Source organism: Lutra lutra, chromosome 8 (assembly GCF_902655055.1).
Source record: "Lutra lutra chromosome 8, mLutLut1.2, whole genome shotgun sequence".
Taxonomy (NCBI): Eukaryota; Metazoa; Chordata; class Mammalia; order Carnivora; family Mustelidae; genus Lutra; species Lutra lutra.
The window spans coordinates 41,779,645-41,796,352 of NC_062285.1; the positions used below are offsets into that span (position 1 = coordinate 41,779,645).

Sequence of the window (16,708 nt, forward strand, 5' to 3'; positions counted from 1 at the left end):
CCTGATAGCTGAAAGTTCCCACCAGCTGTAACATTTCCTCTTTTTGTGATTCCAAGACAGGCTTAGGTGGAGAATCTTAAAGAGAAGGCACTTCTCTCAACCTGTGGGTGAGGGCAATTGTCTGCTGTGCCTTTCACAAGGAAGACTGGGAAGATCTGGGACAGGCCTCTCAGTTGCTAGGCAACCCCAAGCAAATGACAAGGGAAGGTAGCAGGGAGAGCAGGGGAATGCCAGCCACACTGGGTACTCAGCCTTCCCGTCACTTCCACAGCCCGCCACCCCTGGGTGACCTGTGTACTTACAATGCGGCTACGGGTGGCATTATCAAAGAAGGTGTCCTTGTCCTGGACGTTGTACCTAGAGACACCAAGAAAACAGAAGGTCGACTCATTTCATGACCCTGGTCCTAAGACCACTGTCACCCCAGGCCCAGAGCAAACCTTTGGAAGGCAGCACAACAAGATGTATAAGACACACATACTTGCACATGCTCACGCATAGTGTTCATCATTCTTCTTGCCCTAGTAATTCTGAGAGCTTATCATAGAAAGGAATCCTAGGAAATACAAGTTCAATAGAAGAAAAAAGTCCCATGAATAAAAATGTTCATTATGAGGTTACTTATAATAAGGATTATGGACATAAAATGAAATTCTATGATCTATAGAATGGACAATCATGCAGTCACTGAAAATTATAATTAGGGGAAATTCATAAATAGGAAATTTTAGACTGTGACGGAAAGTACTATACTACGAGAAGTTTTAAACATAAAAGTATGTAGAAAGGATTCCGATGTACAAAGATAGTAAAAAATATAACAACCACCAAAGAGTGTAGTTTCCACATGCTGGGATGGTAACTTTATTTTTCAAACTTTCATTTAATGTTGTCACCATTGTCAAATCAATTAGCTACCAGACTCCTAACTATGCAAGATATGTGTCAGTTCTAAACTCTAAATTATGACCTTCCATTAAAGGGAACACCTGCCTAGAGCTGAGTGTGCTCCAGGCACTGGGCGCCCAGGTGCCCAGATCATGCTCCCAGCCCCCACCCCTGGAGCCCAGTCAGGTTGAGGGGTGTCTCCTAGCAACAGGTGAAGAGAAGAACATGGTGGTAAGTAGACCACTGCTAGGAAAACTCAGAGGATGGAGAGCATCTTTGGGGTAGGAAGAACAGAAGGTTCTTCCAGATGGAGGTGTTTAGGAATTGGGTTTAAAGGGGCCCAGGCACTGAAAGAACAGGAGATGCATGGGAGAAGGCAGCCCAGATGCCACCGTGGACATGAAGGCAGGCCCATGGAAGGGGAAGCATGGGAGAAGCACAGAGCACAAAAAAAAAAAAAAAAAAAAAAAAAAAAACACCAGCAGGCCAGGGCGTCAACATGCTAGTCCCAGTTCAGCTACTTCATGCTGTCTGACCTCGAACAGCCCCCAGGTCTTGGTTCTCTCTAAGAGACAGTTCTATCTGAATGGCCACCTCATGAGGAGAGGTGATATTGTGACTTATAATAAATACATCTTTTGGTCTTCATCCGGGGCCCCCGACTCACAGCTCCCCAAACCCTTGGAATTTCCTGAGCAACAAGAGCAATGGGAGCATCTTTTGTGGCTCCTGTCAGATCCACAAAGGTGAGATGGGATATGCATAACAAGCCCCCTTCCCCCACAGCTGGGCTTATGTCAATAAGGTGACTTTTGGAAATCTCCTAAAATGGAGAGGGGAGCAGCTGGTTACCAGGGAAACCAGCAGTGACTAGAAGGTTGGAACTTTCAGTCCCACGCCTGATTTCTAGGAAGAGGACGGGGCTGGAGGTTGAATCCATCTCCAATGGCCCATGATTTAATCAATCAAACCTACTTAACGAAGCCTCTGTAAAAACCTGAAAGGAGGGGCGCCTAGGTGGCTCAGTGGGTTAAGCCGCTGCCTTCGGCTCAGGTCATGATCTCGGAGTCCTGGGATCGAGCCCCGCATTGGGCTCTCTGCTCTCTCGGGGAGCCTGCTTCCTCCTCTCTCTCTGCCTGCCTCTCTGCCTGCTTGTGATCTCTCTGTCAAATTTAAAAAAAAAAAAAAAAAATCTTTAAAAAAAAAACACAAAACCTGAAAGGAGGGACGCCTGGGTGTCTCAGTAGGTTAAGCACCTCCCTTCGGCTCAAGTCATGATCCCAGCGTCCTGGGATTGATTCCTGCATCAGGCTCCCTGCTCAGCAGGGAGTCTGCTTCTCCCTCTCCCTCTGCCATTCCCTCTGCTTGTCCTCTCTATCTCTCTCTCTCGATCACTTGTTCTCTCTCAAGTAAATAAATAAAATCCTTAAAAAAAAAAATCTGAAAGGAAAGGATCTGGAGAGCTTCCAGGCTGGGGAACCAGAACATTTGCATGTGCCACCATGTTGGGCCCCAAGCTCCACAGGACACAAGCACCTTCTTTCAGAACCTCCCTTTCTGCATCTCTTCACCTGGCTGTTGCTTTGTATCCTGTGTAATAAATCAGGAATCTAGTGAGCAAACCCAGTTTTCTGAATTCTGAGAGCTTCTCTAGCAAATTAATCAAACCCAAAGGGGAGGTCATAGAAAGCTCTGGACTACAGCCGGCCAGTCAGAGGCACAGGGGAACAACTTGGACTTACTGTTGGCAACTGAGGTGAGTACATGAGGAGGCAGCTGGGGACACAGAATTCCCGAAGCTTTATCCTCCTTCTCTCTGGCTGATTACAATACGGTGAAACCCTGTTGACTAGGAACTGGGCAGAACAGTTTCCCCACAGAAGGGAAACTGGTATTCGACGATTTTCTCACAGAGTCCCTAGGTTTATGGCTATGTACTCCACGATTCGCCATCCATCATGCCAAAGGACTGAAATCGAAAGTGTCCCCACAAACCACTGGACAAACATGGGGGCACCATTGGGGTAGTCTCACTTAGGGAAGGGGATTCAGGAAGCAGATCCAGGGAACACTTAGCCGTGAAAGCATACCCCCTCCCCGATCTCCCAGGCACTAGGGCACTCACTGTGGGAGCCCAGGGCATGGAGTGCTGTTTAATTTCCCTCCCCTTCCCTGCCCACATCCCTACCCCCACAGCATCCATACTCACAGGTACATTTTCTCCCTGGAAAACGGGTAGGAGAGGTTTTTCATCTTGTTGTTACTGTGCTCCGGAACTCTGGGCTTCAGGGGTGAGCTCAGCTTCTGCAAAAGTTCGTTGAACTTCTTTGCAATGCTGCCTTCTGATTTGATCTCGTACATCTAGAGAAGGCAAACCACAGGCCTAAAAAGGAGGCCACATCCAACAGAGACCAGAGTGATTCACTCACAACCACAGCTCACAGGGTACTGAACCCCCAGCGGGGGACAATCTGGAAAGAGGAGGAGACTGGCAGAAGCCAGCAGAGCCCTTCTACCCCCTCCCCACCATGGCTTTTCATAAGAGTGTGGGCACTGGACCCCCTCTCAGTCATTGGTGTGAACGGAGGTAACCAGAACAGAGAAACCAGTGAGGAGGCCAAATTCGCTCCATGACTACATTACACACATCATTACACAGAAGACCTACTATGTGAGTCGCCATACTAAGTGCTCTACACAAATTACCATCAATGCGCATAGCAACCCAGCGAAGCGAATACTACTACTCTCGCACTATGATGAGTAAATGAAGGCTCAGAAAGGTATGATGGCGTCAAGGAAGGTCACACAGATAGTAACTGAGTGACAGCACGGATTTAACTCATGTCAACCAAACTGAAGTCTGACCTCCACAGCTAGGCCGTGCCTCTGTGTCATCACCCACACCCCTGCTTTTGTGTGTTTCTCTTAGGAAATATCTGATATATGAGTCTGCCCTCAATGTATGAAACCTAACAAGCACCTACCTTAAATCAAGCATAGAGTTAATACTGAGATAATTATTGGTATCTCTAGTACATAGAGCTCCTTATAATGTATAGGGTGCTTCTGCAGACACTGCAGCCCTTGGCCTTCCTGGTTTACAGATACAGTCACTGAGACATGGAGGTTATACTTTTCATGCCACAGCTGTGATGGATCAAAGATGGCCACAAACTTTACATACAAATTTTCCTCTTAAGAGGTGCTGCGCTGTTCCCACCCCCTTCAATCTGAGTGGGTTCTGTCACTGCTTAACCAGCACAGCAGAAGGGACACTATGCCAGCTGCATCCTTTCAGAAGATGGGCAGCCCTGCTTTGGTCTGCTTTGGTCTCTGGAAGCCCGGCACCTCTAGGAGGAAGTCCATGCAGAGGTAAGAGTCATCAGAAAGACAAAGGACCTAGGCTGAGCCCAGCCTTTCAACTCCCCAGCCATGCATTAGGCCTAGGAAGGACATCTTCTTGGACCCTCCTGTCCAGCTAAATTCTACTAAGTGATCCAACTCGCTACCCCATGGAGCAGAAGAATCCCCCGACCCAGCTCTGCTCAAGTTCCTGACCAAAAATGCATGAGAAATAAAAAAGTGACTGTGTTTTCAGCTACTAAGTATGGGCTAACTTGTCATGCTGTAAAAGGAGACCAGAACAAGAGTAACAGCCAGCTCTTCTAGCTTGAGAGCCGATTTTCTTCTCTACCACCATATCCCTCCAGTGGCTTAAATCTAGAGAGGCAGTAAAACAGGGATGAAATCCAAGATCAAGGTAAATGCTACAAAAGTCACACAAAGCATTTAGGAGTTCAAAAAAGGGGGACAGGACATCCAGTTGACAAATCAGAAAAATGTTTCATCCGGGAGCAGCATTTCTGTTGGGCTTTACAGAAAGGTAACTTTCCTTTGTTCCCATTTTGTTCTCTAATAAAACGGTAAGTTGGGGGAGGGGAAGAACGTCCCCAATCTAACAGCTGAAACATAACCGTGGTTTATTTACACTAACAAAATGTTGACGCATTTTAATTTTATTTCAACTACAAAATTAATGCCAGTCTAGTAAACAAACAAACCCAAACCATAAAAGGGTATTAACAAAGTGTGAGCATTTCCCTTTTACTCCCAACGCAATCCCACCCTCCTTTCCAGAGGAAATCTCTATTAACAATTTGAAGTATGTTTCCTCCACCTTTCCATACACATTCCTTTCTATACACAACTATGATCATATTTCACGCATTGTCTGTTTCACTTAGCAATACATCACAGATACATTATCTTTCCAGGTCAGTTCACATACAACTACCTTAACGAATGTGTAATACTGCACAGCAGACGTGAATGCTAATTGGTTTAGTCATTTCCCTAGTGACGGGCATTTATTTTATTTTCTATACATGCTTTATCTTGTTTGATCACACTCCTATTAACATTACCTGATAAATAGTTTGAATGAGACTGGCAGAGATGCAGGAAAAGACGTTCCAGGCAAACAAAAAGGTAGAAAAGTTTAAGCTGCACTGAAGAGGGGTTTAAATGGCCCGGTTTCTTTGCAGCACGCAGAGAGTGTAAACCAGCTAGTAACCTCTGGAACACTGGAAGCTCCTAGCAAAGTCTGTGTTCTTGACTGCCCTATGCTACTGCTTCATTTGCTAAACCATGAGTTATCATGGGGGAAAAACAGTGTGCTACTTACAGTAATGCCTCTCTTGTCATTAAGATCTTGACCGTCCTGCCAAATCTCTCCTTCATGCACACTGGTCACTATAATGTAAAGTGGTCACCCCTCGGGAATCCTTGGGCCTAAAGGGACAGGAAGGCAGAAAGACGACCCACTAATGCGTTCCCAGCACACATCTCACAGGTCACCTCCGAAGGCAGGTGCTGACCAGGCACGCGCCCTACACTGAGATTGCACTGTGCTCATTATACCCATCACCATGTGTCTTTCAATGGCATATGCGTGGAAATGGGAGTTTCATAACGGGAGGGAAGCTGATGGACTCTGTCTTCCAGATGCTTTGGAATGGTACTTCTTACCATTGTAATGTAATGTTACCAATGGTACTTCATACCCACTATGGTACTTCTTCTTTGTCCACTTCTCTGCATGTCCACCTCTGCTCTCCTAGTCTGGGAAGCCCTCAACTACTACAATAACTGGTCTCCCCACATCTTCTGCCTAGAGCTACCAAATTTACCAAATAAAAATTTTAAGATGTCCAGTTAAACTTGAATTTCAGATAAACAGTGAACCATTTTTTAGTGTAAGTACAGTCCCATGCAGTATTTGGGCCACATTTAGACTAAAAAAGTATTCACTGTATTCATTGTTTATCTGACATTTCAGTTTAACTAGGCATCCCATATTTTACCTTGCAACCTTACTCTTGTCCACCTCTAATTCACTCTCCACATTGGAGCCAGAGTGATGTTTCTGAAGCAAGAATCTGATCATACCACCTTCCTGTTAAAAAAGCCTTCAACATTTACATTGTTCTAACGATAAAGGGCAAAGTTCTTAACACAGCCCATGTCTTCACACAAAGGTCTTCCTACAGACCCTATAAGAGTCTCCATGTTTCCCAGCCCCCACAGTCCCTGCTCAGTGCACGCAGCCGCTGGCCCTCTTTAAGTTTTCCCAACATGCTGAGCACTCAACACTCTTCATCTCCACCCTGCTCCCACCCCAACTCTGTTCACACTTGATGCCTCCCTCAATCGTCACTTCCTAGGGCAAGTCCCTTCTGACTTCCAGACAAGGTCAAGTCCCACCCTCAGGATTTCAAGGGCCCAAATGCCTCTCCTTCACTGCACTTACTGCAATAATAATTCCACACTTATTCAAGAGATTATTGGATTAATGTGTGGCTGCCCTACTTAACCATGATTTCCATGAAGGTAGGATACTGTACAAACTTCTGCCTATCTTTGAATGAATGAATCAATGAATGAATGATAAATCAGGGGGAAATCAGCATTGATGATGGCAGTTGCTGCTGCAGAAGGAGCCCAAGCTGGGAATAGAACAGCCATAAGGTAATAGGCCTGACAGAAATAAACCAGACTGGAGAATAAAGCCAGAAGCCCAAAGACTCTGGCTCCCTTCCTGTCCTCACCACCTACAAATGTATTTTGGAGCCCAGCCCCAGCAGAGGTCAGGAATGCCTGTATTCAACTGCTATAGATTAATCATCCAGCAGCTGTCTCAGGGCTTTGTTCTAGCAGAAGGTTAGCTGAGAACCTCCACGCAGCTCTTGACCCTCACCTTGGTGGCTGCTCTGGTAGAGCACACGTGGAAGAACACCTAAGAGGAGTAGGTACATATGGTATGTCTTTAGAGGGGTGAGGCATAGGCCAAGGATAAATGTTCACTGCTTCTTGATGGGAACTCGAGATCGCTGAAAGCAGTATCGTCGGTCTCCAGGAAAAATATAACAGGTGTAGAAGGCGAGTCTCACCAGAAACATCAAGGTAATATCTGCTCCATAGCCCTAACCAAGACCCCACACAAACATGCCCAGGCTGAAAGGTCTGACTTATATTGGAAAGAGATTCCCTAGCCTTCAGGGACTCGTGAGGGATGGAACCAGACACATATCTGCAATAAAACACAAGTGGGTCCCATGGCCCAATGTCATGGACACTAAGCTTATAGGACGAAGGACCTGCTCCCTACCTCCATGCCCGAGCATGCACTGTACCTATTCCTGAAACTTCTTCCCTTCCTTTTCACCTGGACAACTCCTACCTCTCCTTCACCTTCTAGGCTTAAGCATTAATTTTCCCAGAAAAACTTCTGGGAAAGTTGGCCACTTCGAACTAATGGTTGCTGTGGTCTGAATGTTTGTGGCCCTGCTGAATGTCTGGGTTCCCCCCAAATTCATATTTTGAAATCCTCAATGCCCAATGTGATGGTATTAGAAGGTGAGGCCTTTGGGAGGTGACTCGGTCATGAGAGTGGAGCCCCTTTCCACATGGGAAGACAGAGCGAGGAAGAACAGGCTATGAACCAGAAGTGGGCCCTCACCTGACCACACTTGGCACCCTGGCCTCAGACTTCCAGCCTCCAGGACTGTGAGAAAGAAATTCCTCATTTATAAGCCACCCTGTCTGTGGTATTTCATTACAGCAGCCCCAGTGGGCCAAGAGCATGGTTTTCAGGATACTGGCCATCAGGCAACAAAGTTCCTGGGAAATAGGAAACAAGTGAGACGGCTTCCGGGATGGCTCCAGCTCACTACCTTAAGAAAGGTTCTCGGCCTTGGGGCAGGAAGGGGGGACAAGTAGAGCCCATCGAACCCCTCGGGCTGAGGTGACAGAGCTGTAAGTCTGGGGAGGGCAAGGCCACTGGAGGTCACAGGACAGAGCAGCCTAGAGGAGAGAGCTTCCCAAGGAGCCCCAGAGGTCTGCAGAAGGTCCCCTGTGGGTATTTGGCCACATGGATACAAGGGGACTAGCTGGGACTGGAGAAAGAACCATTTAAAAGGATTGAAAATAGCACTCTTCCCATCAGGCAGAATGGAAACTCTCATCATCCACAACGCACTGGATAGAGTACTCAGGTCAATTCAGCAGTGCGGGATAATTAGGCACTAGACGGTGCACTGCTCCAGATCCTTTAACAAATCATAAAAGAAAGAACTGGACTAAGTGCCTTGTAAAGTATTGTCCAAGTCTGACATTCTACAGCTTTAAACATTTAATGAAAAAGAAACACTCGTGATGTTTCTATGTTTCAACATTGTAGGCATCTCCTAGATGCCAGGCGCTGAGCTCGGTGGTTGATCTGCCAAATGCTGGAGAAGCACAAAGAGGGCAATGACCCTTCCAACACAGAATGCTCTGTGAAGTGTCCAGCACTTCCACGAGCACCATTTCATTGGGCTCCACGAAAACTCTGCAAGTGTGCCTGCCAAGTAGTGTTAGCGTTGCTATTTTACAGATGGGAAAACTGAGACTCAGAGGGGCAAGGAAATGCCAGAATCAGTGTGGAACCAGGCCTGAAACCGGGTTTCCTAACTCCCCCACCCAGGCTCTTTCTTTCAACCTTTGATCCTTGGAAGGGTTCCATGATCGCCCACAGATGCAGGCTGGGACTCCCTGTCAGTCCCCACCAAACCCAGCAGTCTGGCTCTTCTCCTGGGTCCAGCAGGATCTAGGAAAGGCACCCTGGCCCTCTTTATCATCATGAATATTCTCAGAGGCAGCATCGTTATTACTGTTATTCTTGGACATCAGAGAATAATGAACATCCTCAGAAATGGCAAGACACATGTTAGCCAGCTGTTCCCCATTATGCCCTCCCTGGGTACATGATATGCCTTTCATGTGCTTAAAATCATAAATAATTTTTAAAGTATGTTGCTCTTATTTTTTATTCCAGGGCTCAAATGTGGTTCTCATAAAAGCTCACTTTGGCCTCATTGTCACAGTCTAAGAGGTTTACCGAGATTCCTTCTTTTCTTACTCCTTCCCCCCACCCCCACACCCGTCTCCCTCTGCCTCTCCCCTCCAGAGAGGCACAACACTGTGGTCTGAGGGCTGATTTGTTTCCTTCCTGCACTGGAATCACGTTCCCTCCTGGGATGCAAGGAACCAAGGCTATGGTGATATCTATCATGAATTGATACACAGTACTGTCCCCATTTTACAGATAAAGAAACTAAGGTACAGAAAGTTTCACTAACATGCCCTGTGTCGTACAAACATGAAGAGGTCCAATGACCCCAAAGAAGATTTAACAATATGAGCTATAAATAATATAATATTGATTTTTTTATGAGTCCCTTATCTGTAGTGAGCAAAGAAGACCTTTCCTTACAACTAACAGGAAAAGTCAGTGGGGTGAGCAGAGACCAGGCGTAAAGCTGTGGCCATGTGTGTCTGCTTACACCCCATGACTCAAAAGGTATTACTTCTAATTATCTACCTCTTTTTTTTTTTTAAGATTTGATTTATTTATTTGACAGAGAGAGAGAGATAGCAAGAGAGAGGGAGCACAAGCACAGGGAGCAGCAGAAGAGGGAGAGGGAGAAGCAGGCTTCCTGCTGACAGGCAGCCCGATGTGGGACTCAGTCCCAGGACCCTGGGATCATGACCTGAGCTGAAGGCAGATGCTTAACCGACTGAGCCACCCAGATGCCCCATTTGCCACTTTTAATCTATGCTTTCCTTTGATCCTCTGGTCACTGGATAATTGGGGCCAACTGTTGTTATTTATGACAGCCTGCTCACCTTGAGAGGTAGGGCTGGGATGGAGATTATCATCACACCCACTCACCGACATTTAACTGCAAAAGGAATAGGCATGCTGAGATGACAGCGTGGAGCCTGGCACCGCAGGCCACCAGCTGTGTGAGGGTGGAAGCCCCTGGACTCAAAAGTTATGAGGAAGAGAAGCTGAAGCTGCCGCAGAATTTGTCACCTGTTCTCGTGCCCCTTGTTGGTACCTGGGGCAGAGAGGCTCACATGTGCACACACACACACACACGCGCGCATGCGTGCGCACTCCGCGTCCAATCTGAGGAGTCCCCCGCGTAAGCATTTACCCTTGCCAGTAAGTGTGAAGCTACTCACCAAAGTGCGAACGGCACCAGGAGCCACTAAGATCAGCGGCATCCTAGATCCCACAGGGAGACACTGTGTGACACCAACAACAGGAATTAACGAGTCTGTTAATCCCTGTGCCTATAGGTCCATGTCCTGCCTGAAGCACCACTAAGTGTGGAAAGTGATACACTTACAAAACACGCACACTCCCGTTGTCTACCTCTGTATTCCTTTATGGTTTTTTACTGTTTTGGTATGTCCTCTACACATGAATGGATGTTTGGTGACCTTAAAAATATGGGCTAAAATCCAAGCTACTTACATGGCTGACAAAGCCCTTCTGAGCCATGCCTCCTGCCTCCCGCTGCGTGCACACTGGCATGCTGGCCTCCTCTCATTTCCCCACACCTGGCGGGCTTTTCTTACCTCTGGACTGGAAGACGTGTGCTTCCCTCTCCCGGGAAGGTTCTCACATGCCCTTCCCACCTGGCAAACCCCACCCCAGCCCTCGGGTCTAAGCTCAAATGGCAGCTTCCCTCACTGCACCCCACACCTAAATTAGTTTCCTCTGGCTGTCCCTCTGTCCCCCCTGCTTTTTCCTCTGTGGGTGCCTCCCAGCTCATACAGCTCTCTTCTGAATCTCCACCACACCAAGGCCACATGGAGCCAGGACCACTTGTGGACACCACTGATTCACCCACCCTCAGCAGGGTCGTCTCATACCTAGGGATACTCAACAGGTATTCACTGGATGGATGGATGGACGGGTGGATGGATGGATGGACGGATGGATGGGTGGACAGATATGTGGATGGACAAACGGATGGATGGACGGACAGATGGACGCACGGACGGACAGACGTGTGGATGGATGGATAGATGGATGTGTGGATGGACAGATGGGTGGATGGATGGATAGACAGATGGGTGGATGGATGGACAGATGGATGGATGGATGGATACACGGATGGATGAATGGATGGATGAAAAAAATGTAGCCTTTCAAAAAGGCTAGGAACCCCTCTACACAACCCAGCCCCAAACTAGGTACAGTGAGACTCTTCCCAAATGTTTCTTAGCAACTGACGGAGCAGCTGAAAACCCAGATCAGGGATGTCCACCATGGTCCATGGGCTGCCAGCCCCACCCCTACAGACAGCCTTAAGGCATGGCAGCAGTGCTCCCAAATGCCGTCAGGTGGGCCTTACCGCCCACTTGGCATCAGTCTGCAGCGCTGCCACTGTAGATTACGTGTGGTTTGTGGGAAATGTTCTTTCTTTCATTCTTCCAGGCCCCTTCCAGGCACTGCCTGTACCACAAAACCAAATCCCTGCCTTCACAGAGCTTCCCATACAGTGGGGAGACAATCAAACAAGGACACAAACATGTGATTCAGGGGTGGGCAGCGCCAAGTGTTTGGAAGGAAAAATGATGGAAGAGGGTGGAGAGTGGCAGGGGGCCTGGCCTGTCCAAGCAGGGGACATAGGAGTACAGCCCCCAGAGATGTGAGAGAGTTCTGTGGGTAGTGAGAGAAGGTGTCCCGGGCAGAGGGAAGAGCAAGCTGAGATGCCCTGAGGTGGAAATGGGCTTGGCATTCTAGAGGAACAGCAGGAAGGCCAGTGTGGCTAGAGCAGAGAGAGCAAGTAGGGAGTAGTGGGCAATCAGTTTCTGTACCAGAGGTGGCAGACATGGCATCCCTTTCTGGTCCCTGACAGAGACATTGTCATTCCTGGCCCCTGTCTGACCGACAGCCCTTCCTGCCTACAGCAGGAATCACAGAACACCCGCAGGCTGGACCAGGCCCTGGCCATGGGACATACCCGTGGCCCCTGCTGTTCCACCCAGTACCCACCCTCAGGCTTTCATCATGCCATCCTGAGAAATGCTTAGCAACCACCTGGAAAGAGGGGGCTCAGGTTGCTGATGTGTACCATTGGCGGATTTCTATGGTCTAAATAATGTCCACAGTGGCCATCTTCAAGGTACCAGTGGTGTTAATAACCAGCCTACGAAATTCCTGAAAATGTAACAATCGGATCTCAAGAGGTATTAGGAGTCAACATGTCACCAACCCCAGTTCTAACTGGGTAAGAAGAGCCCTCCGTCCATGATCCCCAGATGCCAGAAGCTGACTATCCCTGCCTGCTTCTCTGCCTCTCCCTGCCTGTTCACCCTTCCCCATACACCCTCAGGAACAGCCATGGCCAAGCTCAAGGAGTGCCCACCAGGCCCAGTCACTCAGGACAGTCCTGGCACACTCAGCATCTAGTACTACGTCCTGCCATAATCACAAGGCCCCACTTTGGATGGCAAATTCAGTGGTCAGCCTGCCCGCTGCCCTCCGGCACTGGGTTCGGTGTCCAGGTCCCAGCCAGCCCCAGGCTGGCAGGTGCTCCCCCAGTTTAGAGACACAACTCGAGGCTTTAAAAAAACAAAGCCGCCATTTCTATCACCATTTTTTTTAACCCTGAGTCTTAAAACAACTTCATACAGCTATTCAAATTCACGTCCCACTACATTTGCATATGTTCAGCATCACTGTTTTTGAGCCCCACATTAGGCTTATCTCCTAACAGAGTCACGTGAGGTGGGCCAGGCCTGTGCGGTCTCACCAGGCCCCTACGCATGCCTAGAACATGGCTGCGTGCCATGTCAGGTTCCTCGCTCAAACCAACACATAGGTGGCATCAATTATTTTGTTTTTGTTTTTGAAAACAAGAAGCATTACCAAAAACAAAGAAGGAATAAAAAGTCAAAGTATTCTGCACTCTTTCCAGCCTATGTAAATAGCAATCAAAGAGCGTGCACCAAAAGCCCATAAAGATATCGATATAAACACTACCCTCTCAGCTGCACCTCTTTTAAAAACAAATGTCTGGGAACAGACAATGACAACATGGGGCAAGGCCCCACCTACAGCCAACCTGGCGCAAACACCAACAGTTCTGGTTCATTTGAAAATTACTGCCAGTAATAATAAAAAGAGTCTGCCCTGAAAGGCATCTTGGAGGCTGAGCAAATGGTGACCTTCCCCCCTGTGACCAGGGGCCTACAAGCTCTCCATCCTTGACAAAGCCCATCGAGTTTCTCCTCCTTCTTACATTCTGATCACCAGAGAAGATTCACTGAGCTATCAAAATAGCCCCAAAGAGAGCCCACCACCTGAAGAAGGAAGGAGCTGGTCCAGATAAGGAAGAGAATGTGTCTCCTGTTCTGGAAGACGGCATGAACTGTATGCAGCTGCGAGCTAAAAGCCCACTATTACACTGTGGGTCACAGCTGCTAGAAGGTCCTGGGGCCAGGGTGAGCAAGCATGATCTGGTATCCGTCAGCCGATTAATCTAGTATTTACTTACCACCTGTCATTTAGGCAACATCATACTACAGTTTGCAGGGAACAGACAGGAAACATAAACTATAGTTCCTACTCTCAGGTGGCGGAGGTGGCATGGGGAGGGCTTATGGCACCTTTGGAGACACGAGAGTATAAGGTACCCGAAGGAATTAAGGAAAAACTAATGGATGAGAAAAATCCTACCTGTAGGTTGCCTAAGAATCCATGTAAGGAATAAAGGAGGGTCTATAAGGGAACTGAGTTTTGGGCTGGGACACAGAGTTTCTTTATTGTTTACTATGTAGATAAGATGGCGAGATCACTCCAGGACCAGAGGTAAATACTGAAAGGATCTGAAAAGTCTCCAGCCCCTGGAAGAGAAAGTAAAGTACTCCCTCTTGAAAAGAGTCTAAATCAGGGAGCTCAGTGTAGGCTCCACAGAAAGGTGTGGGCAGGAGAACTCAGAGGAAACTCAGTGACATTACCAGGCTCTGGGACAAAGGGCTGCCCCAGATACAGAGTAGGGACCCACAGGCTAAGTGTACTACCTCATTTAACACACAGCTTGAAAAAGTGGCCGATGTGGGACACTTTCTCTTAGATACTTGGACACAATCAGAGTGTGAATGACTCCACAGGAGTATCTGTCCTTGGAACCCTCTGCTAACTAACATCATAACGGAAAAGAATGAACAAATTTGCTAACTCAACTGACTGACATGTGGACCCCAGCATTTTATAAAGCTTTGACAGAGAAGTCACAGGGTCCAACCTCCAAACCTTACAGCAAGAAAACTATAATCCAGGACTGCTAAGTAACTAACCGCACCAGTCCAAAGCAATGACAAAAGAAAATTTCAGATGTGTTGCGTCTCCTGCCCAGGAGTATTTAATCTAGGACAGAGTTTCCCAGAGAATGTTCTGCAGATAACTGTTTCCCTGGGATACCTAGGAATACAGCTACAAATAACCTATGAATGTTCAGCAGGAAAAGAGCTGAATAAAATGGAACCATGTTCATTCTAAAAGTCTTCTCAGAACTTTTAATTTGTCAGATAAACTATAATAATTAGTGTTTCTAGAGTTTGTTAGATCATGAACTTCTTTTAAAACAAGACCACTAGGCATCTGGGGTGGCTCAGTCAGTTAAGCATCTGCCTTTGGTTCAGGCCATGGGCCTGGAATCCCAGGATTGAGCCCTGCATTTTGTCAGGGGAGTAGGTCCCTGCTCAGCAGGGAGTCTCCCTCTCCCTTTGCCCCTCACCCTGCTCATGCTTGCTCTCTCTCTCTCTCTCTCTCTCTCAAATAAATAAATTAAAATTAAAAAAAAAATCAGAAGACCACTGTTCTTCAGCTTAGGCTCTGAGAAATGCTGTTCTAGGCCATGTTAACTCAAGCCTTATTTTGGACTCCTCATTTAAGTGTGGTAGGAGTATGGCTTTGCAGTCAGAAAGAAATGGGCCTTAGATCTAATCCCTTCAGGACATGTGACCTTAGGTTAAGTTTGTTAGCTTCTCTGAACCTGTTCCCTGAGCTTGGGGCTGCACTACCCCGATCTCAGCCTCAGCCTTCCCCTGGTCTTCTCCCCTGTGGGTCTGTGGATCTCAATTCTATTTTAGCCCATCCTTGGATTTGGGCCCACCCTACATCCAGGATGATCTGGAGATCCTTACCTAATTATATCCACAAAGACCCTTTTCTCAGGGTCTTTTTCCAAATAACATCACATTCACAGGTTAGGGCTTGGTCATATATTTGTGGACACCACTATTCAAACCAATGCAAAAAGGATTATGGACCTCAAAATCACAAGTGCTTATGAGGGTTAATTTTATATGTCAACTTGACAGGCAATGGGGTGCCCAGATATTTGTCCAAACATTATTCTGAGAGTGTCTGCGAGGGTGTTTTTGGATGAGATTAACATCTGAATGGGTAGACTAAGTAAAACACCTTACCCTCCTAATGGGGGTGGGCCTCATCCAATCAGTTGAAGACCTGAATGGAACAAAAAGGTTGAGTAAAAGGGCACTCTTTCTGCTTGACTTTTTGAGCTGAGACACTGATCTTTTCTCGCCCTCAGACTTGAACTGAAATAGGCTGTTCTTGGGTCTCAAGCCTGATGGGCATTTGGACTGGAACCTAACACCATGAGCTGTCTTGGGTCTCCAGCTTGCCAAGTGCGTATCTCAGGATTTCTCAGCCTCCATAATCACCTGGAACAATTCCTTATAATATATATAATACACACACTACCCAAACACACACACACACACACACACACATCCTATTGGTTCTGATTCTCTGGAGAGCCCTGATTAATACAAGCTGTAAATCTGGACAACTGAGAAGAGGTGCTCTGGTCCTGGCTGGCAGAGTCCCAGAAGCTGGCTGGACACCAGGAGCCAGAGAGAGGGTATTCCCATGGAGCTTTTGTAAAAGCCATGGTTACTAAATCAGAATCTCTAGAGAGGCAGTAGCGGATACCCAAACACCTTCCAATGATTTACAAAGCTTAATAGAATTAATATCTTCTTCTAAGGGGCCACTCAGGCTAACCAAAATGCCAAGTGGCTTTGCTTTTTAGCTGGAATTATAGTCGTTCAGTGTGGTAACACCAATTTTCTCACACTGCTTAAGGGCAGTTATGCATGTTTTCAGTTAATGAAAATTAAAAGATGAATTATTCTTTAATAAATGCTGCTTAGTAGATAAGAGATATTTCAAGCCATGAATTCCATGGAAAGACTTAAAGGATGAATGACATTTCTACCTTTTGTCTTTGAATCATCGGCTTCTCAGAAAGGGACATATATTACTTTGTACTAGAACCCACCCTGCACTAAGTTTAATGTGACTTACCAGTTCTTATCCAGAAGCACTTAAGAAGTGGCTATACAAAGAGCATTCCAGCACCTTCTATCCACTTATTACTGAAAATAG

General features: G+C 47.0%; 1 protein-coding gene across 2 annotated transcripts in view; it reads right to left on the reverse strand.

Moving 5' to 3' along the window:
• The window catches only part of ANO2 (anoctamin 2), a 360,688-nt gene that overhangs the window by 243,950 nt on the left and 100,030 nt on the right, over positions 1-16,708 (reverse strand). For both annotated transcript variants that reach the window (XM_047743061.1, XM_047743060.1), the window contains exons 5-6: positions 3,098-3,249; positions 303-357 (exon numbers count right to left, since the gene is read on the reverse strand). In XM_047743061.1, the coding sequence (XP_047599017.1) occupies positions 303-357; positions 3,098-3,249 (207 nt within the window). The remainder of the gene's footprint in view (positions 1-302; positions 358-3,097; positions 3,250-16,708) is intronic.